This window comes from Nothoprocta perdicaria, unplaced genomic scaffold (genome assembly GCF_003342845.1).
Source record: "Nothoprocta perdicaria isolate Ctin4 unplaced genomic scaffold, notPer1 scaffold_319, whole genome shotgun sequence".
Taxonomy (NCBI): Eukaryota; Metazoa; Chordata; class Aves; order Tinamiformes; family Tinamidae; genus Nothoprocta; species Nothoprocta perdicaria.
Genome location: NW_020455554.1, coordinates 486730 through 512649, shown reverse-complemented (window position 1 = coordinate 512649; position 25920 = coordinate 486730). Strand labels below are relative to the sequence as shown.

The 25920-nt window shown below is 46.8% G+C and overlaps 1 protein-coding gene and 1 long non-coding RNA gene across 3 annotated transcripts in view; one reads left to right on the top strand and one right to left on the bottom strand.

The window, feature by feature from the left end:
• The window catches only part of CPPED1 (calcineurin like phosphoesterase domain containing 1), a 45626-nt gene extending 20002 nt beyond the window's left edge, over nt 1-25624 (top strand). For both annotated transcript variants that reach the window (XM_026042955.1, XM_026042954.1), the window contains exons 3-4: nt 5199-5621; nt 24369-25624. In XM_026042955.1, coding sequence (XP_025898740.1) covers nt 5199-5621; nt 24369-24601 — 656 coding nt within the window. In that variant the 3' untranslated portion in view covers nt 24602-25624. The remainder of the gene's footprint in view (nt 1-5198; nt 5622-24368) is intronic.
• Nucleotides 14233-17581, bottom strand: LOC112950426. Its single transcript, XR_003250005.1, has 3 exons — nt 17559-17581; nt 15854-15957; nt 14233-14273 (listed from the first exon to the last, which is right to left on the bottom strand). It is a non-coding gene; the product is annotated as an uncharacterized LOC112950426 (long non-coding RNA).
• Nucleotides 25625-25920: the final 296 nt, after the last annotated feature.

The following is a 25920-nucleotide window of genomic DNA, read 5'->3' as shown; positions in this document are numbered from 1 at the left end:
GTCTCATGGATACCAAGCCAAAAGATTCTTAGCTTTCTTTTTTGCCTTTTTCTCCAAAACCTTATGCTATTGTTAGTTAATACTGCCTAAGAAATGGGGTGGGTAGGACAATGTTTGTTAAACATCTAATAATACCGCTTTAAGAAATGTCACTATGGTTGCATAGATAAACATTTTGTAGTAATTATCTGATTCTAGTAAAACCTAATAAGAGCACTCACAGCCTCTGAGCTGCCTAGTGTGAAATTCAGTTTGCTGTGATCAGCCCGAGGGCAGGGAAGCAGGAGATGCTCTCTGTGCTGTATCTGTTCAGCAGCATCTTCTTGTCCCCWATTGCAAAGAAGCCCTGGTGAGGTGGGAACCCGGGCGTGCGGGCACGCGCGTCGGGCTCAGGCTCTGCTCCGTGGTGCAGCTAACAAGTCCTGCCAACTTTCAAATCTCTCTCTCTGAAATTCTTTGAGATATGAGAATATTTGAATTATTATTAWATCAGACCATATACTGTGCTTGGTAAAATTCTATGTATGTAAATATTATATAGAGAAGCACAATTAGAATTTCATCCATGTTCAAGTACAAATGAAGTCTCTCAAAGTCCAGTCAAAAGCTCTTCTCGTGCCAGGAGCCCAAGGCCGATGCTCCCGCTGTGGGGCTCGTGCCCGTGTGCCCACGGYGCTGCGCGTGCCCCTGTCCCCGCTGCAGAGCTGTCGGGCTCGCGGTTAGCGCAGCACTGTGGAATTCTTGCTGCCTCTGTTGTGTGCTTGGATTTGGAAGGTCTAGTCCACCTMACTTTGACGCACTCAGTCAAGCTGAACTAAGTCTGTCATTTCCAAACCGCTGGCGTCCGTGTGAACGGTCCCATGTCGTGTAATGACGCGTGCGCCGGGTGTGACGTGACGCGGGGCGCCAGCGGCGTGGTGACCTGGCTGTCGTGCGCAGCCCTKGCCCTGTCACCTCTCTGTGTCACCGCGCGGCCGGCAGTGCTGCTGGAGCGCCGGGCACGCACGCTGGGGCGGGTGCTCGCACAGCGCCCTCCGGAAAGGGGCAAGCGTGGGGGCCATTGCCCCTTCCTCTCAGCTCTCTCTGCACRACGTGTTCTGTCTGGTAGCCAAGGTGTCCTCATAAAGGTAGACAGTGCCTTAGCCAGCAGGATATATATACTTCATTTTGTGTATTCCCAGCCTTTCATTGAAAGAACTTCTCAGTCCAACAGAGAGGACAATTTTGTTGAACTTAAGGGCTTAGTATTTCAGRGAGCTGTTAATCTCAGTAATTTCTTAATATGAAACTATAGATATTGTGACAGCTTCAGGAAGGTGTAAAACTCTCACATATAGTCCTTTAAAAGCAAGTGAGAAATTAAAACCTTTGTCTGGCTCTTCAAAAAGACCAAGCCGTGATGGCCTGTGTTTGGTGTGGAAGATCTGAGCCTGTAAAATACGCGTGAGAAGAGCAGAGCAGGTTGTGCTTAAATGAGGCATGAGGCTTGTTTTCACAGCAGGGAAATTRGGTTGTTAAGTGGACACCTGGGTGGCTGGAGCCCGGGAAATTGTCACCATTTACAATCACTGCACTTAACACAGTGCACGGAAGCTCTGGGAGTGCTGGGCTTTTGGCATGTCTTTAATGAAATAATTGTTAATTATTAGCTAACACTGGAACTAAATTTTCTTCTTGTTTCAGTGCCCAAAGTTATAAAACAAATTTAGTCTGTGTTTTCATGCAGGAAAATTCTTCAGTGTGATCATTTTTTGTGTCTCAGAACAGATTACTACTTGTTTCTAATGTACTGAAAAAATGAGTTGCTTACAGCTGTTAACAGATGAGCTTTTCAGTTCCTGCTTTTCAGTGGCAAATAATGAGAGAAGATTTCTTCCTAAGGAAAACAGAACAGACTCTTTGTCCAGCAGTAACTGTAATTATGTTTAAATTATTCTTTAACCATGTAGTAAGTGTTTTTTTGCACGTCATAGAGTTAATGTTTTCAATCTATCTGGCTATTAGCGATACATGTGTCTGAAGAGAGAGGAGATATTCTGGCTGTTACAGCCCATTCTAAGCCAGAGTAAGTTTGGGACATGATTATACTGCATTTATTGAAGTTTGGTGCTCAGATATGTGTTCTTGTGTGCATTAACTTGGTTTGGTGCRGTTTATTGTGTGTCATCATCGCGGCAGAGGCTGGAAGGAAGAAGAGAAACCCATCGTTTAAAGTAAACCCCAGAGTGGAAGGACAGATGAGTTCAAGGACGTCAGCAGGCCTGAACGGGGCGGCCTGGGGTAGCGGTGCAGGAAGGTGTAGAGCTGGGGATGGCCTGGGCCGTGGCGGCGGCGAAGACCCGCGAGTTGGAGGAATCGCCTGGGAGAGCCTCAGGGCACCAGCCCATCTCCCTCAAGCCGCCGGGCCTGGCTGCTGCCTTGATGTTTCTGCCTCTACAAGAGACCGCAGAGTGGCAGAAACCACATTCACGTTGGTTCCTATGGTGGCCTTCACAAAGGGAGGATCCTCTGAGCAGGGTCTTGGATTCCCCCTTTTGCTTCCCTAGAAAGGTAGAGGACAGGACTACAGAAAGTCCCTGAGAAGGTCATGAGAATGTCTGAAACTAGAGTCTTTGGTTAGGGCAATTTCAGCACCAGCAATAGGAAATGAGCTGTAAGACCTAGGAAGGTAGGTACATTTCTCTGTAGTTTATTTATAATGTTGTGTCATTGCAAAAGCTATTCATCTTCTGATGCCAGAGTAATTCTCCTGCATTCATTATAAATTAGAGATGGAATAGGCCCAGCGYTTTTATTAATTCCTTTTTTATCTATACCGTTTTGACACTTTTTATTTTGTTGTTATCAGATTTGTAACTCTTTCCAAGTAGCCCCGGTCGCCCATTACCTTACGGCATTTACAGACCTTAACATCAAGACTGAGCGCTGCAGCTCGGCACTTCTGCCCAACGCTTCCAAACTATTTTTTTGCACTGCCTTTTGACATTCATTTTCGTTCTTACTGGCTTCCACCCAACCACCGTTTAAACTTGAAAACAGTCAAATGAAAACGTTTATCAGGATCCCTGTAGTAAGCAGCTCGTTGGCCAAGATCCCTGTAGCAAGCAGRCGAGGCCGTGGTGGTGGCTGAGAGGGGCTGCTCCTCGTGCGAGACACCAGTGCCTGCCCGGGCCCTGCTCCCCTCACACGTTGGGTGGCACCGTGCACAGGCTCGGCGACAGAGGCAGCGTGCGAGTCCCACCATGTGAGGCAGGCCCTGCTCCCCTCATGCATTGGGAGGCGCTGGGGTGGCACCGCGGGCGCGCTCAGCGATGAGGGCAGCACGCAGGTCCCACTGTGTCACGTCACCTGCCCAGGCCCTGCTCCCCTCACACGTTGGGTGGCACCGTGCACTGGCTCGGCGACAGAGGCAGCGTGCGAGTCCCACCATGTCAGGCAGGCCCTGCTCCCCTCATGCATTGGGTGGCGCCATGCACGGGCTCAGCGACCCGGGCAGTGCGCGGGTCCCGCCATGTGAGGCAGGCCCTGCTCCCCTCACGCGTTGGGAGGCGCTGGGGTGGTCGCGCGTGCTGTGCACGCGCTCAGCGACGAGGGCAGCACGCAGCTCCCACCGCACCCAGCCTCCATCAGCCGGACACAAGCAGAATGGCACGGAATAACCTCTGCTTAGCGTCGCTTCCAGGACTCCTGCACGGAGACCTTGTTTTCCGCTTCGAGCAGTCTCTTTTCTCCAGTGTGGCGTTGAATCTGGCTCTCTGTTGCTGTAGGAATATTACTGCGTTAAAGGAGAGAAGCGGCGCCCTGCTCTCRACACGTGTAAGCCAAGCGGTGGTCTCGAGCGCGCCGCGCTCTGCTGGGAAGGGCTGCACGTAATTCTGCACGTTATCTCTGCGACTCGTGCGCAAAAGGCTTGACGCGCTAGAGCTCTTAGCTGAATTTCCCAAAGTGAAGGCATGTACGTTTGCAGTGCTCCACTCTGTTTGCATATATCTTAATAAATCCTTTCCCTGGCCATCATCCTGTCCCCTGGAGAACAGATATTCAGTTTGAAGTTCCCAGCTCTGTACCCAGGAAGATGGGGCACAGCAAGGCAAAGGGATCCTCGGTCGGGCTCCTGCCCCATGGATAACAAAGCCCATCTGATTTATTTAGTGTTTAAGTTTTTAATATGCATTTTTAAAAGCAGCTGATATTGAAACAATGTGTGTGTTCCCTCTGCTCAAGGACTGGCTCTGGTTTCCAGGGCGGGCAGGATGCCCCAAAGCGCGCGGGCTCCTGTGTCCAACAGGCTCCACCGGGTGGTCTCTGCTCACCTGCTTTCACACGTGCGCCTGAATATGGGCCTGGTATTTGCCCTGCTATGTATGGTTCTGTGGGCAAAATACAGTTTATTGTGTAACTGAGCAGTTTATTCATGGCTAATAAACACCCATTAGTGCCTTCTGTGCCAGTCCTTACCAAATTTGAAAAAAATCTCTCTATCATCTTGTTTAAATCAAATTTTGGTGACTGTAAATTAATCTAGCGATTAATTACACCTCTTCAGAGAAAGAAATACATATTTCTGTCCAGCAGAAGGCTATATGTGCTGTTATAAAACCGAGATGGGGAGTTGGCAAAGCACAGTTGCCCATTTCTGAAATTAATGCCTTGTTCATTATTAAAGCAGACTCATCGTACAGACAAGTTGCCACAAGACACTAATTACTTTTTTTGCTGTTAAAGTAGTTCTGGTAATGAAAAAATAAACCTTAATTCCTTTGCACAGACATCAAATACAAAGCAGATGTTTCCATTGTTTGTTACCCTTGGGTAGAGCTGAATTACACCAGCCAGGGAGTCTGCTTTTCTTTTTCAGTAGATCATCCGTCTCTAGATGAAAAATATGAATCTGCTAAAGTGTCTGGGGAAACTCCTGCCCGTTCCTGCTCATGTCATGGGCTGCTGCACTGCACGTGGCTCYACCAGAACCTGGTTTGGGGAATGCTGCTGGGAACAGGTGGATAGCAAACGGACGAAATTCATSTTGTGTTAATACGTGATATTAAAGTGTAAATTTATTCATATCCCTGCATCTTATCATGTTCAAAAATCTAATGATTAATATTCTCTTACTTACTGCTATTGCCATAAGCAAAAGCAAGCTATGGGGATAGGGAAAAAGAGCATAAAAGCTGAAATATATTAATCTTTTATAGGAACCCAGTGGAGAAAGGACCAAGAACAAGATTTGAAGAAAGTTCTGCAGAACACAGACCAGGACATCCCACTCGTGTTTGTCAGCGGCAATCATGACATTGGCAATACTCCAACCAGAGAAACAATAGACGATTATTGCAAGAACTGGGGAGATGATTATTTCAGCTTTTGGGTCGGAGGTGTTTTGTTTCTTGTGCTAAATTCCCAGTTGTATTTTGATTCTTCTAAATGCCCCGACTTACGGCAAGCCCAAGACATGTGGCTTAATGGACAGCTGGCTGCAGCACAAGAGCGTAAGTGCAAGCACGTGATAGTGTTCCAGCACATCCCTCTGTTTCTGCGGACGCCAGAGGAGGAAGATGACTACTTCAACTTGGAAAAATCAGTTCGCCAAGAGATCCTGGTGAAGTTTCACAAAGCAGGTACTTTCTTGTGTTTTCCTATCCTAGAATTCTTGTTTCAGTTTAATTGTTAGTGGTTATACTGCCAGACAAAATACATTAAATTTGAATGGTGCCATTTTCAAGGAATTTTAGGTACTACTTACAAGCCTCATAGTTCCCCCARGTCAAAATTTTCAACCGAGTCTCATCACATTTCAGAAGGACCAGAAGAATTTACAACTGGGAGCCTATAATGAAAAAACAGAAGTGAGAAACTCCCTAAAATATATGTAGCAAGGAATCCATTTCACAAGCATTCATAGACAGGAGACTCTCTGATTTTTTTTCCTGTTTAAGGACTAGAAAATCAGGTATTGCTACAAGAAAAAATAAAAAGAATTTCTATTTAACATGAACAGAGAAACAGAATTCAGAATTGCTTTTGGATTGTTTTCTCCCACTCCAAGCCAATTTTAAGCCCCGAGTGCCAGGCAGAGCAGATTTATTGCGTGTTGAAGAGGGTTTTCTCCCCTGCAATGGGTGCTCTGCCTGCACCCGCGCCATGGGCCGGGCGAGGGGCTGGCGCTCGGCGGGGCTGGCGCGGGGAGCCCCCAGCTCTGCCTGGCCCCATGGGGCCTCCCGCTGCCCTTCCCATCCACCCTTCCAATCCCATGTCCTGCAGTCTCCYGGTCCCTCAGAGCTCCTGCCGGGCCTGCCCCAGGGTACCAGTTTTTCTGCCTCTGCAAAAGCAGGTGTTATTTGGATTACTGAACAATGGAAATTGCTTCTGGTATTGTTCCTAATTTCCCATATAATTGTTATGCCTGGTCTCATCCAAAACCAGCCTCCTTTCCAAACTCTGGCCCTCCTCCCATCTCCAGGAGGGAAAGCCAAAATTCACAGTTATCTGGGAGCTTTCCAGAGCACTGACAAATTTGCAGATTCAAGATTTACAGATTTTCTTCCCCATGAGGAGACATGCAGAGAAGACCTCATGAAATCTTAGTAGGGGATAAAAAGGAGTCTTCTTTGGACACTATGAAAATTTTGTACTTTACTGTAACAGAAGGGACATTTTATATTTAAAGAAAAACTGTAGGATGTATGCTTGTAAATGGAAGAAAGTAACATTTAAAACAAAAAGGAGGCAAGAGATCCAAAGATAGCAAAATTTGAAATATATGTGTGTATAAGCTAGTCACTTACATTACTGCATCCTAGGTCAGTGAGTACCCATTTCCCTTGCCTCACTGTATAYATGTAATCTGTTCTTATTGTAAGAGGTTTTCTTTCATCTTTTTGTTTTGTGTGTGCTCAAGGTAGTGACTTCTAGGATGATTACTCCCAATTTTTGCATAATTAATCTTTTCTTTTTCATATGAAAAGATTTACTTGACAGGTAAAGGCCCCAAATTTAATATACCTGATATAAAATACTGTGTTTTCATTTTTAAACTTCTCCTAAGAAAAATATGCCTGTTTATGATCTTTTTTTCCTTATTTTTTAGTTTCCTATGCTAGTATAGTGGGAAATATTTCTATCAGAAATGTTGTTCACTGAAAATCTATCACAGCAAGTAGGCATTAATCCTGGAATCACAGAATGGTTGGGGTTAGCAGGGGCCTTTAGAGATCATCTAGTCCAACCCCCTGCTCCAGCAGGGACACCCAGAGCACGGAGCACCCGGTCGCATCCGGGCGGGTTTGGAAGATCTCCAGAGAAGGAGACTCCACAACCTCCCTGGGCAGCCTGTTGCAGGGCTCTGGCACCCTCACAGTGAAGAAGTTCCTCCTCACATGGAAATGGAACTGCCTGGGTTTTAACTTATCCCCATTCCCCTTGTCCTGTCACTGGCCACCACTGAGAAGACCTTGGCCCCTTCCTCCCTACATTCTCCCCTCAGATATTTGTACATGTTGAACAGAACCCCTCTCAGTCTTGTCTTCTCCAGGCTAAACAGGCCCAACTCACTCAGTCTCTCCTCATACGAGAGATGCTCCATTCCCTTAATCATCTTTGTCGCTCTCTACTGGACCCTCTCTAGAAGCTCCACTTCACTCTTGTCCTGGGGAGCCCAGGACTGGCCCCAATGCTCCTCTATGTGCGGCCTCACCAGAACTAAGTAGAGGGGCAGGATACCCTCCCTGCCCTGCTGCAACGTCCTCCTGATGCAACCAGGATCCCATTGGCCTTCTTGGCCACGAGGGCACTGCTGCCTCATGGTTAACTTGACAACCAGGACTCCCAGGTCTCTCTCCGTGGAGCTGCTTTCTAGCAGGTCAATCCTAATCTGTAMTGGTGCTTGAGATTACTCCTCCCCAGGTGCAGGACCCTGCCCTTGTCCTTGTTGAACCTCAGGAGGTTCCTCTCTGCCCAGCTCTACAGCCTGTCCAGGTCCCTCTGAAAGGCAGCACAGCCCTCTGCAGTGTTGGCCACTCCASCCAGCTTGGTATCGTCTGCAAACTTGCTCAGGGTGCACTCCGTGCCCTYGTCCAAGTCATTGATGAACAGGTTCAACAGCACCGGCCCCAGTACTGACCCCTGGGGACACCACTGGCCACAGGCCTCCAACTGGACTCGGCTGCATTTATGACCACCCTCTGAGCCTTGCCATCCAGCCCATTCTCAATCCACCTCAATGTGCATCCGTCCAGTCCATACTTCYGGAGCTCTCCTAGGAGGATATGGGAGATGGTGTTGAAAGCCTTGCTGAAGTCAAGGTAGACAACATCCACAGCTCTCCTCCTGTCCAGCCGTCCAGTCATCCCATCGTAGAAGTCTGTCAGGTTTGTCAGACATGACTTCCCTTTGGTGAATCCATGCTGACTACTCCTCATCACCTCCTTCATATGCCTAGAGATGCCCTCCAGGATGAGCTGCTCCATCGCCTTTCCAGGGACAGAGGTGAGGCTGACCGGCCTGTAGTTGCCTGGCTCCTCCCTCTTGCCCTTTTTGAAGCCTGGAGTGATGTTGGTTTCTTCTAGTCCTCTGGCACCTCCCCTGCTCTCCATGACCTCTCCAAGATGATGGGAGAGAGGCTGAGCAGCAATCCCCGCCAGCTCCCTCAGCACTCTCGGGTGCATCCCATCCAGGCCCATAGATTTATGGGTGGCTAGTTTGCCTAAGTGATCCTAACCCAATCCGGCTCGACCTGTGGAAGTTCTTCCCCTCTCCCGATTATCTCTCTTTTACCTGAGCTCTGTAGTTCTTGGGGACTCGCTTAGCAGTAAAGACAGAAGCAAATGCGGCATTTAGTAACTCTGCCTTCTCTGCATCCCCGTCACGAGTGCACCCTCCCCATTCAGCAACGGACTCATCTTCCGCTTGCTGCAGATGCATTTGTCGAAGCCCCTCCTGTTGTCCCTGACATCTCTTGCTGGCTCTATTTCCAGATAGGCCTTGGCCTTCTTCATTGAATCCTTACATKCCCTACATTATATTGATTGATCCCATGTGGTCTGTCCCTTCTTCAACTTTACATATGGATTACCTTTTTTTTCCCAAGCGCTCCTTGCCCATTCATACAGGTCTCCYGCCCTCCCTTGCTCGACTTCTTTCTTGTGGGAACACACCGATCCTGAGCTTGGAGGAAGTGGTGCTTGAATATTAGCCAGCTCTCCTGGATCCCATTTCCTTCTAGGACCCTGGCCCAGGGACTGCTCCAGGGAGCTGCCTGAAGAGGTCAAAGTCGGCTCTTGAAGTCCAGGGCTGCAATCCTACTTCTCGCTCAGTTTCCTCCACATAGGATCATGAATTCCAACATCTCGTGGTCCCTGCAGCAAAGACTGCCCCGCACCCTCACATTTCCCACTAGACCATCTCTGTTTGTTAGTATCAGGTCTAGCAGTTCCTCTCCCTTTGTTGGCCCATCAACCACCTGCATCCAGAAGTCACCTGCCATGTTCTGCAGCAGCCTCCTGGGCTCTCTGTTCCAGCTGSGCGGTTATCCCAGCAGACATCGGGCTGCTCCAAGGCCCCGTGAGGACCAGGGCCTGGGATCGGGAGGCTCCTGCAGCGGCCTCTGGAGGCCTCATCCCCTTCCTCTTCCTGCTCAGGAGGCCTGTGGGAAACCCCCAGCACGGCCAGCGTGGGCCCTGGGGGCTGCCCTTCCATCCTCACCCGCAGGCCCCCGACTGGCCTCCCCTGCGCCCAGCTCCACACATTCCAGCTGCTCTCTCCCGCAAAGGGCAACTCCGCCACCTCGCCCTCCTGGCCGGGCCCTCCCCAACAGCCTCCAGCCGCCCATGGCCGCGTGCCCGTCGTGAGAGCCGTCCCTCCCAGCGGCTCTGGGGAATCGCAGGGAGATCCCGGCCCTGTGCTCGCACCCGCAGCTCCAATTCACAGAATCACAGAATATTCAAGGTTGGAAGGGACCTCTAGAGATCATCTAGTCCAACCTTCCCGCTCAAGCAGGCACACCTACAGCATGTGGCACAGGGTGGCATGCAGGTGGGTTTCGAAGACCTCCAGAGAAGGAGACTCCACAACCTCCCTGGGCAGCCTGTTCCAGGGCTCTGGCACCCTCACAGTGAAGAAGTTCCTCCTCACATGGAGATGAAACTTCCTGTGTTTCAGCTTATGCCCATCTGTTCCGTCTGTTTATTCCCCACGCTGGGTGTTTTTCCGTAGAGGCCTTSGAGCTGGGCTCCCAACACGCCGCTGTCTGCAGCTGGGGCAGCTCTAACGGGCCTGGGTGGCCTTCAGGAGCTCTCTTGCTTCGCCGGTTTCCTCTCCAGGCCTGGAGCAGCCTTCGCTGGCTCTGGAGTGGTGTGGCTGGCATGGGGATCCCCTCCCTTACCCGCCACTTCCTAAGGTGGGAACGTGGAAACGCGAGCGGTCCCGGTCTCATGTTCTGTCACCCAACATTGGGCACCGCGGGACGCTGGGGACCTCATTCGTTAGGAGGCAGAAGGGGCTACGTGAGATGTCGGTCKCTGCGGYTGCGGCAGCTGCGTTGGGCGCCGCRCCGCTCTGCACGGGGCTCTGCGTTCCGGCTGCTGCCGCACGCGCTCCCCCTGCAAGCAGAGCAGCCTTCGTGCGCACTGAAACTCCTGTCCGTGTAAAATGGATAGTCACACTTTTCATTTTCTGAGTAGCTTTGTGAAACTGTCTTTTCTACTGGTTTATGGAGTTATTTAAAATACATGAGACTGCAAAGCGTTGGTTTCCACCTTTGACCTTGTTTGGGCTGGGCCCTCTCCGTACGGCTCTTCCTTGGCGGGTATCCCCCATCGGGTCGGGGTGGCTGGTGCGTGGGCAGAGCACGGGACGGCACCGGCGCCTGCCCAGGCTGTGGGTGCCGGCGGGACACGCGGGGGCCCTGGGAAYGCCGAGGGCGCAGGGAACAGGCGCCAGACCCGCCGTCCGTGCCTCGCCCGAGCCGTGTGGGCCTCTTATGGCCCCTGCCACCCCAGAGCCCCCCACAGCCCCATGTGCATTTGGTTCCTTCATGACTATGTTAAAACAGCAATCTTTTATTTATTATTTTATATAATGAGTCGATAAGTAATATTCATAAGCCAATGAATCAGGCATTTTGCTGCCAAGATGAATGCACAGAGCAGGYAACGGAGAAGAGCGTAACCGGGAACGCCAGGAAAATGAGCTGGATCAGAGGTGGCCCCGAGCTCCCCTGGTGACAGCCACAGCCCCCSCAGCTGCCGCCAGACCATCCCGAGGCCACCGAGCGCTGCGGGTGGCTGCCGGGGGCACACKGGGCCACAGCGACACCCGCAGCTCRGCCCTCCGCCCCACAGCGTCACCGGCTTCAGCACAGGCAGCCGAGAGGCAGGACACTGGTTTTGTCTCCTTCCATGGGTCTGTTCCTGCAGGATTAAAACACAGAAAAATGGTAACAGCATCACAATCAGTGGCTTCCAGTTTATCTGGTTACCTCTCATTTATTCTGGGAAGTCAGTCTCCATCATGAACCCTCTAGCCTGGACTCCCTTCTCCCCGTCATGGGTCCTCCTTTCTTTTTACCCCATCCCTCTCCTACCACTACCCTTCYGCTCTGCCACGGTTCTGCGCTCCAGTGTTTCCAAGCACTACATAGGACTGTGTAACTGTGAAAAAAAAAATCAGTTTAATGTGCGTATTTTAGATGTTGTTTGTGTTTGGAAATGTTGATGCTAAGGGATGGACCTTGCCACTAAGCCACAATCAGACCTGAAGCAATTTCATGCTTATGTGTTTTCTAAAAAATGTCAAATTCAGGGCCATGACTCATATGGAGGACAATGTGTATTAATTTAGTTTCGTCTCTGAAGACACTCACATGAATATATGTAGGAATAATGTCGTACAGGGCTGTTGTGCAGATGCTTTAGGGTGAGGTATGTAACTTCCGCAAACTTGTCATCTATTTTAAACGCGTGGTTATTTTCTTACAATCAGTTACATGTTACGTAATGTTTGGGTTTAAGTATCCGCTCATTACAAGCAGAGATAAAAGACAAACTGTAGAGGCTACATCTGTTTTGAAATATTGAATTACATTTCTCACATTAGAAGTGTCCTTAGCAGTTGGGCTAATTAAAGATATAATCATATCCTTATGATAAATATTTATAAATTGAAAATCTGGCACTTGTAAATATGTATTGCTACTGTGGAAAGTTAAACCATTCTTGTGAGCGGTACCGGAAGAAGCCTCACTGTGGATTTTCTGTGAACATGGTCATTACCAACAACACTGCCCTTGTAAAGGAGCGTCTGTGGGCAGCGCCAATGGGGCCAGCACGAGCGCCCATCGTTGTCCAAGCGCCTGTTCCAGGAGAGCCTTAGTGAAACCTGGAGTGTTTGGCCGCTGTGTGCACATGATGGTCTCCTCTTGCAGCCACCAAGCACGAAAGGCCTGTGTGCACAGCCTGCCACCCCTGTGTGCACACACAGCCTGCCACCCCGTGTGCACACACAGTCTGTTATCCCTGTGTGCACACACAGCCTGCCACCCCTGTGTGCACCATCAGTCTGCTATCCCTGTGTGCACGCACAGCCTGTTATCCCTGTGTGCACACACAGCCTGCCACCCCTTGTGTGCACACACAGCCTGCCACTCCTGTGTGCACCATCAGTCTGCTATCCCTGTGTGCACACACAGTCTGTCACTCCTGTGTGCACAGCCTGCCATCCGTGTGTGCACACACAGCCTGCCACCCCTGTGTGCACACACAGCCTGCCATCCGTGTGTGCACGCACAGTCTGCTATCCCTGTGTGCACACACAGTCTGTCACCCCTGTGTGCACACACAGCCTGCCACCCCTGTGTGCACGCACAGCCTGCCACCCCTGTGTGCACAGCCTGCCACCCCTGTGTGCACACACAGCCTGCCACCCCTGTGTGCACAGCCTGTCACCCCTTGTGTGCACACACAGCCTGCCACCCCGTGTGCACACACAGTCTGCCACCCCTGTGTGCACACACAGTCTGCCACCCCTGTGTGCACACACAGTCTGTTATCCCTGTGTGCACACACAGCCTGTCACCCCTTGTGTGCACACACAGCCTGCCACTCCTGTGTGCACCATCAGTCTGCTATCCCTGTGTGCACACACAGTCTGTCACTCCTGTGTGCACACACAGCCTGCCATCCGTGTGTGCACAGCCTGTCACTCCTGTGTGCACACACAGCCTGTCACTCCTGTGTGCACACACAACCTGTCACCCCTGTGTGCACACACAGCCTGCCACCCGGGGGAGCGGCGGGGCGGCCGGTTCTGCTCTCCAGAGGGTCCCTCGGCTCTTCCACAGGTCCCGGGGCTGCCGTTCGCGGCTTTGCAAACAGCTTGGCACACAAGTGGAGAGTCGGGGTAGGTAGTCACCCTACGAATCTGATCCGCGTGTCATCATGTTTCTGGATAAACACAATTTTTAAATTAATATCTCCCCTATGTTAAAGGAGAAACAGCTTTCCTGCATGCCTCATTCACATATATTTTTCCTGGTTTATTACAGATACTTTCTATGACCTGAAAAATGTGGTTTTGCTGAGATACAGCCAGCCTAGTAAAGGTTTTTTGTCCTGAGAATCATCACTGACAGACTGAAATTAATAAGGCTACTTTGCACTTAATATAGTAATAAGTGTTTCTTAATGACTCTAATATATAAGCAAATGTCTGAACACATTTGAGAGCTTTGCTGAATAAACCTGCACTAGTATGTGGTTTTCAAGCAACAAAATGAGAAAAGAATTTGTTCTTCAGAAAGAAAGGACAAATATAGTAGTTTCTCTAGATAAGAGGCAATTTTTCAGATGTGGTAAAAATACTTGGTGCATACAGGAAAAACAACAGCCTAACTCTATTAAATGTCTTCTTTTTTTTTTTTTTTTACCATCGGTGATGGTAGATGCTGTAATTTCTATCAGCTTTTGCTCATTAAAAGGCTGCAACACCTTCGTCCTCCCCCTTGCAGAAATGTTAACCCAAGACAAGCAGAATTAAAGGGGACGAAACTATGAATACTGGCAACTGAGATAGATTTGAGTACAAAACTAAAGCAGGGAGTGCTAGAAGCTGCTGTTTCTGGAATTTACCAGCCAACACAGGCCATGCTGCGTTATTTAATCTGTCGTGTAATCCGAAGCGACAAGGGAATAATATTTTCTTCTTCCTGCCTTAGAGACTTCAGTTTTCGCAAAGCTTCTCCACCAAGTGAGCAATCTCAGGCCTTGCTTATGTGCTGCCTGTCAGTATTTAAGATAATAGAGATTTAAATACACTGAACTTTAGCTCAAAATCATTTCATCTTGAAATTATGTCCTCATATACAAGCACAGTAAACAAATTTTGTATTTTTGATGTAACTTCAAAAGAACAAAGTTTTTAAGACAAAGTGTAATGATGTAATTTAGCATGTAGACACAGATACAGACATTTCATATATACATTACTATTTCCTACATCATATCCCTTTTTCCCCAAAAAAATCAATAGCAACATAGTACAAAGTACATTTACTTAGTATAATCTCTAATGGCATTAAATAATATTTGTGACTATTATACTGAGTTAAAGAAGAGTTTTCCTTTAAAGTTTGCAGCATGATGTTTGCTGAGCACAGCACAGGYGTCACGTGCAGTACCCGTTCACATGCATTATTCTCACAGCTCCTCCATGAGGAAGGAGCTCCTGAAGGACACGTGAAGTAGCCTCATACAGGACTGCGTGGGGCAGACCCTGGCGTTTCCGAGCTGCAGGAGATTGGGTGCTGGTGGGAGCAGGGAGCAGGTTTTCTGGAGACACCTGAGGCGCAGGCACGGCCAGTCCTGCCGATGGTGCCGTGAGCGGCAGTTTCGCATCTCTGCTGCTGCAGCACCTGCCTGGCAGACGCAGGGATGTGAACGCCACCCAGGTAACAGGGAGAGGAAAATCCACTTAACTGCCCCAGAGTGGGGCTGCTCCCAGCGACCGCGCGGTGCTGCCCCTGCCGTGCCACGGCACCCGGGTCCTGCCAGGGGCCAGGCATCCTGCAGGCGCTCGTGCTGCAAGAGCACCGCCGTGCTGGGCAGAACAGCCTTGGGAACAGCTGCTGCATGCGGGGAGCGAAGGCGACAGGAGAGGCCGGGGTGTGCCTGGTGCTGCAGCACAGTGTGCCACAGGGCAGCTAGGACAAGCGGCTGCACTTGCCAGGAACATCTCCTCGTAGACTGGTGTTTGGGTACATGGGCCATGCGCACGCTTGCAGCGTTTAGCATGGCCTCTCTGTGCCCAGAACCGGCTCTGTTTTGTTGTTCTGCCTCTGGAAAGGTACCAGAGAGGGTTAACAAATGGGATTTTCACTTAGGACAGTTTCTTTCCTTTGTAGAGCTGCTTCTCCACCCATTTACTTCCATTCTGTGTCTCCTGCTGTTCTTACCAGACTCTAGCTAGTTYGAGGCACCAGCTTTTGCTAGTGTAGCCCTTTCCTTCAGTCCTGATTGAGCAAAAGCTRCGGCCAGCAAAAGTAATGACTTTTAAATAAGCACAGTTCTACTTCAACTGCAACCTAATTTTCATCATCAAATATAAAYGCTGAACACAGAAGCAGAGCAGCCAGACCAGACTGCAGATCTCTGTAGCCCTGTCTACTGCTTCTGCAGCAGAACYCTAGGGAAGAGAAGACAGCAGAATATATAACAATATTTCTTTAAAATACCTTTTTAGTCTCCAACAATGCATCTTTTCAGGGAATTATTTGATCATATGAATGTTATTAACATATTGCTGTTTAACAATAGATTATTTTACGGATGTATCCAATTCATTTTGGTTTTTGAAAACTCACCTTTCACAATGTCCATAAGGAGTTTCGAATTTGCGTAATGTGGAGAAGTATTTCCTTTTGTTTCCTTCGCACCTCACCTGTGGTTTGTGCTGGAAGTCATAAATCTGCAAATGAAATACAGAGAACACTGGTTCACATTGGTAGTTATTTTAAAAATACTTAATTCATTAACAGTTGCAGGTTGATAATATGGATTATGTGATAAATTTCAATGCTCAGCCAATGCTCAGCCCCCCAAAATTCTCTACAGACTTCATGGCAAAAGAAGAAGGGTCTGGACTGTGCCCATTACATATTTATTATGTCATTCATATTCYACTAATTTAGACTTCTTCATTCTCTTACAGTCTCATTTGCTGAGAAAAGCATTTATTTAATTGAAGGCTCAGTCTAAATAAAGCCTGCTGCTGATTGCCTGTGCTGATTATTCCAGGCATTCTCTTTCTAATTTGGAAAACTTGCTTTCTTTTCTGAGGTTTATTTTTATATGGTAATTCTCTTCCTACATTTTTACACCATCCGTAGCACTGGTGTGAGCAGTTCAAATGCAGGCCACACCAGTCACATTTTGGACACATAAAATGTACAAAACCAAATATTTCAGTTACATTAGAAACTAGAGTAGAGAAACAACAACTTCCGAGTAACGCTTTTTTTGGAAATAAGCCACGGAAGTGAAGTTCATTATAGAAACTAGAGTCAGCTTTGGAATTTAAATTAGTTAAGACTGAATTTGTACCCAGTCTCATTTGTTTGTGTGAGAAAATTGTTTTCTAAATATATATTTTTTTAAGAAGCAACTTCTGAATATTTCAAGATAAATGCAGATGCATTATTTTCCATGCTGTTTTAGCTTATTTGGAATTCTCTACTCATTGCATCTAGATTTCCTTTGAAATTTCAGACGTGCTCTGTATTTCTTCAATTAACTTCATTTATCAAACATCCAATAATGGACTTAAAAATAATGAAGCTTACAGGTTTTTCAATGTCAGGAAGACAGATGTACTTCATAAAACCTGTCTCCCTGGAGATTTTTCCCCCTTCTTTGTGACCTCRTCACAAAGGATGAGGTCACAAAGGGATTCCTAAGGATGAGGAAGATAATTTGTGATCACATCAGATCTCACTAGGGACATACAAAGTTCTGCTGGGATGAGCTTCTATTCTGTGAGCTACAGAGCGCTGCCAATGAAGGACTTCAGACTGCCAGAAGCCAGAGGCCTTGCCCAGAGCCCCCACTTAGTCCTTTTCAAAGGAACCAACTGTTCCTTCAACAGACAGGTTGGACAAGAAGCTTTGAAGAGCAGCGACTGTGTTAGTCCACATGGAAGGAGGCAGGTCCTTGTCCTGCCCCTGCCAGGGCCACTGAACTGCCCCCTCTTGGTGCTGCCCTCGTCTCGCTGCACTGCAGCAGGCGAGCGTGGCCGGGGCAGCGTGAGGGCAGCGAGCAGGGGTGACCGCGGGCRCACGGGGCCACAGGCGCTGCGAGGAGCCCGACGCGGCACCAGCCAAGGCCGCGGCGCTCGCCCGGGGCCCTGGCGCTGCCAGTTGTTGCTCGCAAGGGCTTCCCACATGGATAAGGTACAGTTTGTGGAAAGAAGATGMTGCTGTTTTAAAATAACCTTAGCTTCTCCTGCTAACAAACTGACGACTTCTTGCTATTCAGTGTGTAGTTTATTCAGGTAATGAGCCATTTTCTCACCTGGTTCTTGTCAGAAATCCAATCTTCAGCACACTAACAACACTTAGATAGCTGAAGCTTTTTTTTTTTTTAATTGTTTTCCAAAATTCTGGTCTCCTGATTCATGCATTTTCTCAAAATATAATCTGAGTTCTGTTTAAAATTGTCTTTTCATTAGTATCCCCTGAAAGAGACGGAGAACATTTCATATAGGACATGGTTTCTTTTAGCACCTATTATGGCTGGGATTGAGATTGGGAAGCACAAGCAGGTGTTGGGGACTACGATGGACAATCCTGCAAAGCAGAACGGCTGTAGCGCGTGGAGCGGCAGCCACTGTGGCACGTGGCCCTGGAGCCTGCGCGTCGCAGCCTCTTGTGTCCGCATCCAAAACACAGCTCAGCTCTTCACTTGTATCTTCTTCCGCAGGAGGTCCGTGAACAGCCTAGCAGTGTCCATCACCCCAGCTCTGCTAATGCACCCTGCCACTGGGGCTACAAAATTGAGGAGAGCACCAGGAGAAAAAGAGAAGATGGGAAATGCTGATAAAAAMCAGACCTTCTTACCAAGCTGTTCAACTCTGAGCGATAAAGAACCACTGAGAGCCTGTTTAAGTTCCTGTAGTGGCATTTGACATTATTTGATGTGTTGGCTCTAGAAGGCAGATACTAGAAAGAGTGGAGCTAGAGTTACAGAAGTTATTAATTACTTTCCTCGGGACCTACCTGCTGCATTATCTAAGCTGCTGTGTATTCTTACAAGCTAAAAGGATGTCTGAAGGGACAAAATACAATGTATACATTAGATTAGCATTAAGAACAAACTATTTATGAASTCACTTCATGGTCAAGCCAATGAAGAGTCTAAGGCTCACCCACATTTGAMGTATGCCACACTTCAGACAACATTTATTTACACATAATGTTTTTGAGTATTTCATACGTGTTTTATATCAAGATTTTCCCAACTACTRTTTCATAAATCATGGATTAAAAACAAATCACTGCTGTGGCTGCTTTTTGTGAGTAGGCACCGCACCTTTTTGGCTATAGCTGACTCTCCTGAATTACATTTACCAACCCAAGCATACCTTAAAGCAGGTTATTAAAACAGTGCCTGGAAGGACAAATGCTGTTTGTTTCTCCCAGGGTTTAGAAAAAAAAGGAGGTGGGAGGGGCACTAATGATTTGACAGTATTACTTCAGAAAAAGGTTTGAAATGAATAAATTCAGTCTGMGCGCACACATCTTAAGATTCTTTTTATGTTTAAGATCAAAAGCAAGAGCAAAGTAAATTGCCTGCTTGTCATCTTGGTATTACTGCATTGACTGGTTCAGATTTCCTTCTTATGCTAACTAACAAAAGTGGAATGCAGTGGAGGGAATGAAGTATTATTGAAGAAAAAAACCAACATCAGTTAGACTTTTGTTGTACACAGCAGTGACCTGTTTCTTTGTTCCAGATGTTACAGACTGTGGCAGAACAGCAGGCATTGACACCAGGAGTGGCAACAGAGAGTAACTGAAAGCTGAAGGCTGCCCAAAATTTTCATTATCAAGTATCTGAAGTTGGTTCTTAGCAGAGGCTGATCTTGAGAGGCCGGGTCCAAAATGGCCTTTCTGCACTGAGCACTTGTGCCCTGGAGCTGGCAGCAAAATTCCCCCCACAAGGGGGAATCTGGATGAACAGCCCCCAGCAACACCACCCAGTTCAGAATTGGAACGACTCTGCCTCTCCCAGCCCAGGGTCTAAATCACATCCTCACTGGTCCGAGGTACCACCGTTTGGTCTGTTGAGACATCTCTCATTTTAGTTCTGTACGAAAATAACTTTTGGAGCATAGGTGGTTAGCAGATATTAAACACARGTATGGTAAAGTTGCAGCATTTGTCCCAGAGGAAAGAAAACTTACACTGAAATACTAGTTTGGGGCTTGGTTTACATATGTGGTGACAGCAAGTCTTAACTTTTCTTCTTTTTTTAACTCCAAAGATTAAATTTGGTGGATGGTGGAAAGATGTTTCTTAAGGAATAATGATGCTTCTGGTAAAAAGAAATAGCTTATTTCCCTGACTAAGCACTTCCCTTACTGGTGGGTTTTCTACATGGGTTTTCTTTTCATTCATTCATTTCATTTACTACATGGGTTTTCATTTCACTATCGTTTTATGGTAGGTTCCTACATGTATTCACATACAAAAAACCCTCTGCTTATCTACCAGAAAAAGTGTAAAATATCAAAAAGAACATTGATTATTATAGCAGCACTGGCATTTCCAGTAAGATAGTACACACATTTCGCAGCTGCAGCTGGTGCGGTCATCGGGCAGCAGATGCCTAAATGCTGGATCTCTGGAATCTTCATTCAGCTTCAGCTTAATCCTGCAGGTAAAAGGCAAGACAGAACAAGGTCTGTGTGAGGTGTCCGCCTAGGAGGGGACTTTCCACTTCAGCATACCCAACAACCCAGCCCATGAGCAATTCTAGMTGGGCGCCTGCCTGCCACTGTGCAGGAAAGATTTAAGATTCACTACTGCAAATGTAGCCCAGGGAAGAGGTTCAATGAGAAAGAAAGAAAGAAATGCTAAGTTCTGCTGCCAGAATTGCTTAAGTATTTTACATTAAGCAGGCACGGTAATAACCTGCAAGATGTTAGGGAGTGAGAACTGACTGCATTTTCAAATTACCTGTAGCATCAGATGTAAAACATCCATCCTTATTGTATGGTTCCATGACCCAAACAGTATCTGGAAAGCACAGTATCTCTACAAAGAGTTTATAATGTTATGGGACTCTGGCATTCTGTCCTTCCTTTAAAGTTTCCTGCAGCAAAGTCTACGCAATCTCTTGCTGTTTTGTTCATTGTGCTGAATTGCAAATTATCTTTTKCACCAGACAGGTGACTGTGTTGCACTGAGCAAAGAGCAGTCATCCTGGTAAACTGAACAGGGTGGCTCATGAGCATAGCAAGTTCCACCTGAAACGACCTCCATGTGCCACTAAAATGTTACTTCATTCTTTCTCCTACCTTTCCTACCTTCAGTCATTTGCTCTTTACGTAGGGTTGGGCTCAGGCATGGCAGTACCTGTGCAGGTTTTGCCAAGCACAGGATACTGTTTGTATCTTGATTGTCTGAGCAGCATTTACCTACAGGCTGAGTTTAGAGTTGAGCCTAGGTAGAAGCCAGACTGGTATTTTACAGCAGGCTTCAATCAGTATCTCCCATGAAAGCAAAGGAAACCCTGAGAGAGCTGCCTGTCTTAGGACAGTCTCACCTGCCTTCCCCGGCATCACTGTGACAGAGGTCTGAACAGGCAGATCGAGAAAACACAACAGGTTTGCTGACTAGGGAAAAAAGGATTTGCTTGTAATGTTGGKGTATATTCCTAGTAAGAACTCTTTGCCTTCAAATTATTTATCCTATTATCCAGTTTTTGTTGTCTGAGGGTAAAAAACAATAGTTGATAGAATGTTTGTCCTTTAAGCCTGTAGCATCTCACAAGTGACCCCTTCACTGGCCTACTGTTTGAATACAATGAAGCATGGGTTACTTTTATATTAAGTACAGAATAGCATGCTGCTGAATTCAGGAAAGATAAGAGCTCATCCTTAGAGGTTCTGCTTAGTATTTTGTAATGATACCACGGTTTAAACTATGCAGTACATATGGTCAAAATTCACTTTATGCCTTGCTACAGCTACTAAGAATGTGGAACATAAACTTAAATAACTCATTTCTCAGAGTGTGCTTCAGTGAGTTGTAGTTTTCTCTTAATTTGTTTGGGCACCTTTTATTTATTTATTTATTTATTTATTTATTTATTTATTTAGCACAGTGAAAGCTTCCTCATTTTGACTGTTTTTAAGCAGCAAGATGTCTCATTTCTTACCTCCAGATTGCATTTTCCTTCCTAGACACTGGCACCTGTGACTTTCAGACCTCGGCAGCAGGGTATTTGGTTACATGTTTAGAACTCAGGAGGTTTGTAGTGTGGGGAACCCCGCTTTAGGAGAGGCGTTGAGGACCTCAGAACATCCCAGCCCTCCTACACATTGACATGACAGAGCCAGAGTCTGGTGGGCCGGGATGCAGCCACACCGGCAGGGCAGCGAGCGCCTCCCAGACCGTCAGCAGCGGGTGACGACGCCGKCTCCGCACAACCAGCCCATTATTTCACCTCGCAGGCGCCTCGGCTGTGAACACGCTGTGGGTTGGACAGGCCGACGAGCCGGATGTGGATCTTAGGCCTGAGGCTTTCTGCGGCGCGGCTGCTCTTGGTGCTGGCGCCTACACCTGGAGGCGCCGCGGCCTGGCTCGAGGCGCGAGGCAGGCGGCGCGACGCCCGGCGTCCCCGTCCTGCCCCCTCGGCATCGGCCTCCCGCGCTTTGCTTGACTCGTTTGGCAGCCAGTGTTCAGCAAGATTCAGCGTTTATAATGACGAACCGCAAAACATCTCTCCATTACAACACAGCAGGGTTTCAGCCAACACAGCAAACTATGTAGTCCCACTTCTGTAAAGATTCCAGAGTATTCTGGTTCATGAAACGGTCACCTTTGCTAACGACCACCCAGTCCTAAAATACCTGGTGTGCTTGTTGACTAACTCAGTATTAATCTGATATACTTCCAGATGCTTTTGCTGAGCCATCAAAGTGCTGCCATGACTAAGGAGCGCACAACCTATTGAATTTAAATAGATTTTATTAACCTATTATTTATTATTATTTATTATTATTTATTTATTATTTATTTATTATTTATTATTTATTATTTATTATTATTTATTAACCTATTATTAAATTTATTAACCTATTGAATTTAAATAGAAAGAAACACTTCTAAATTATGTAGGTACTTTGGAAAAGGCCTTTGTCCTTTATATTGCCATTAACAGTACTCTAAATCAGCTTCAGACTATAACATTTTAACATTTACATGTTTTGTATTGGATAGTAGGTAGCAGTTTTCAGCCATATGGTCCAAGTAGGTTTCTAACCTCAGAGCAGTAAGGAACAGGAGTAGAGGCAGCCTCAGGAAGCTGTGACTGACCCATGAGGATCACAGCCTGGATATTGGAAACAAAAACCCCACAGGTGCAGAAGAGGCTGCCGGCAGAGCGGCCGTGCCTCCCAGTGCTGACTCCCCAGCCACTCCCCGCTCAGGAGAGCCAGGAGAGCCGCACTGTGGGAAAGCAAATCCCGTTATCCGGGACAGCCCACAGGCCCCCTTGCCCGGCACGAACACGCACCCGCTCTTCGCGCTCGCCCCAGAACGTCACCACCAATACCTGCATCGGGAGCTTCAGTTTTCCTGTCTAAGTCACCTTCAGCTTCCTGCCCCTTTGRGCATTCCTAGCAAACAGAATCAATACGAACATGCTTAAAAGAATTGTAGGAACCTCTGCAGCAGCACGGCAAGAATAATAGAAATAAATAAACAGGCATCATCTCAACCAGCAGGGCCAACGGCAGCAACTGGGTTTCTGCTGTGTCTGCTGCCGGTGCCGGGTCGGCTCCAGGGCACCCCGAGGAGAGGGCAGCAGCAACGGAAGTGCGTAGCGTTAGAATCACATATACACCTACCTAGGAACAGTTTTACTTTGACGATTCATGAGATTGATCAGTACTTAATTGTTCTGTAGTAATAAAACCACTCAATTAAGATTTATAAAACATCAACTGAAGAGCAGAGAATAATCCAGTTGGTAGTGTCGGCTGAACTTGCAAAGGGATTCAGAGCAGTGAGTACAGTTTTTACCAATTACAGATTTTTCAAGACAAAATGTAGACATTTGCGGRGAAGGAGGGGAATTTTATTGGTTTGTAGGTAAAGATGACCCAGTTTCACCCAATTTCATCTAAATTGAACCTAAGTTTCAAAATTCCTGAAAAAGGAGCATGACAGAAAAGCAGATCTGGCATACGGCAACTCTAAGAAGTTGGTCTGATAGCATTTACAAGGCTAATTAATTTTTTTTGTTAGATTATCATATTCTGAGAGAAAAGAAAAGTTGACTGGACTTCTGTGAGCACCGATTTTGCTCACATATTAGATAAGAATTCAGGCAAGGATTCCAGAGTACTTTATAAAGCCTTAAATGCGAAGTGTGTTTGTTTTCTTTACCTGCTGTAGATTGTTGTTCAGCTCTTTTCTTCCTAACCAGTCTCCCATGCTGCCTGCCCGGACTTATTGATGATTTTTTGATACTGCTGTCTCCTGCAAAACATATTCAAGATATGTGCAAAAAAAATGCAACCTATATGCAAAAAATATGTTCTGTTTATATAGAATACTAAGAAAATCAGAAGTGCTGTGTTTGTGTTCTTTGTTTCTTTTGGCTCTGTTTATGGTCACCAGTCTTGGGTAAACAGGCTTAAGCTCTGCTTAGTGAATTTTCTCCATGTTAATTGACAAATACAGCTATATGATGCTTGCCTTTAAACTCACCTTTCAGAACCACCGTTCCTTAGCCAGTTACTTACTACTGATTGTGTGTGTGTCTGTGTGTGTCATTATAAGCAGCATCCTCTAAAGTACTCATTCTTTCTAGCAGCTTGACACACACCTTGCAGCAGACATGGAGACTCCAGTAACCCTACAGGGAGTGGAAAGCTGTTCTTTTTTACTCATTATTTAGAATGCAAGTTAAAGCCATCAGTTTCTTTCTGATTTCACACAATGAATCACTATAAACATGACACCTACAGCTGTATTTGCTACAACTTTTTTCTCTACAAGCCTCAGCCTCTATCCCCTCAACAGCATCTTTTACTACAAACACATTTTGTACCTAACCTGCAACTAAGTCCACACTCTCTTTTTTTAACAGGTGTTAAGGCAGTGTTTTCTGGACATTACCATAGGAATGCTGGGGGTTCCTACAGAGGACTGGAAATGGTGGTTTCATCAGCAATAGGATGTCAGCTGGGAGAAGATGAACACGGGCTCCGCGTGGTTGTTGTCACAGCTGAAAAGATTGTTCATAGATATTACAGTTTAAATGAACTGAGCAGCCAAGGAATAGATAAAGATCTTGTGGATATGCTTGCCAAGAAAAATTAGGCTGCCTCAAATGCCTTTTAACTCAAGAGGCTCATGGGTGTTTTTTCTAGATTAAATAGAAAGTTTCAGAAGTTTCCACAAGCTGAAGACACATTTCTCATTGTGCACCATGTCCCAACACAACTCTCTATTTGTTTAAATCCTACATAACAAAACAAGGAAGGTGTTGAAGTATTTCTCATTTAGAAAATGAAACCTCTACATGGTACATGCGAGAATAACAGAACAAGTATGGTAATACATTTTTGAAAAGGCTTAAGATTTTCTACTCTATTCCTGAACTTTCTTATCTGAAGAAGTATAGCCAAGAATAAGAGGAATTGCTTCCAGGTAACCCTGCAAATTAGAGTCTATTTTAATTTGATATTTAAGACAGTTTAAAATCTGTAAACTTAATCACTTCTATTACACCCCAGACAATAAAAATGTGTCATGTTTTTACTCCAGAAGGACAAATCTAAAACTCAGTGAAATCAACACGACTCTTTTAACAGCTTGGCTCAGACCTTGTTGCCTACAGTGGTCATATTTTCTCCCATTTTCCATAGTCATTTAAGTTCTTCAGAGCCAGCAGCAATAAGAGAGCAAACACATTCCACTTGTGCAAAGTTACAGCTTGTGGTTTCATTATAACTTGATTTTATATTATGAAACATCGATAAATGACACTAACACAGGTGCCACCGAGAGAAATTAAACACGAAACGATTATTTTCCTTTTTAAATGTAGCTACCATTCAATTAGCATGTATTATTGCTCTGTTTCAAAAGCTGGAATACCTGTACACCAAAAATACTCTCTGCAGAATACTGTCAGCATAAGTCACTGTTGATTCCTAGGCAAGTGTTAAGCATTCATTTTCAAATGCAATTTACGGGCGCCTTGTTGTAGTCCTGTGGCCACTGAGCGTTAACAACCTGTAAAGGTTCACTGTCTTCACTGGAGTAAGTCTGAAAATACAAATGATCTAACAAGAAAAGTTCCATTCTACGCTCATGTGCTGCAAGCTGTCTGATTCTGTAGCAAATATGTCTGATTTGCTTACTTTAAAAAAAAAAATAAAGAATCCTGCTGTCATTTAACTAGCCTCTTTGTTACGTGTATCGCCGAGCGTCCTGTAAGACCTGTGCCAGTGAGGCAGCCGGTGCAGGCGCAGAGCGTGAAGCTGGAGGGGCGCGGACAGGCCCGCRGGCCCTGCACGACAGGCTGCTGCCGGCCGAGCCTGGTGCCCGCGGGGCCGCTCGCCCCGGGCAGCGCTGCAGTCGCTGCAGTCACTGCRGTCCCACCAGCAGCAGCCCTCAGCCCTCGGGGGCTCCGC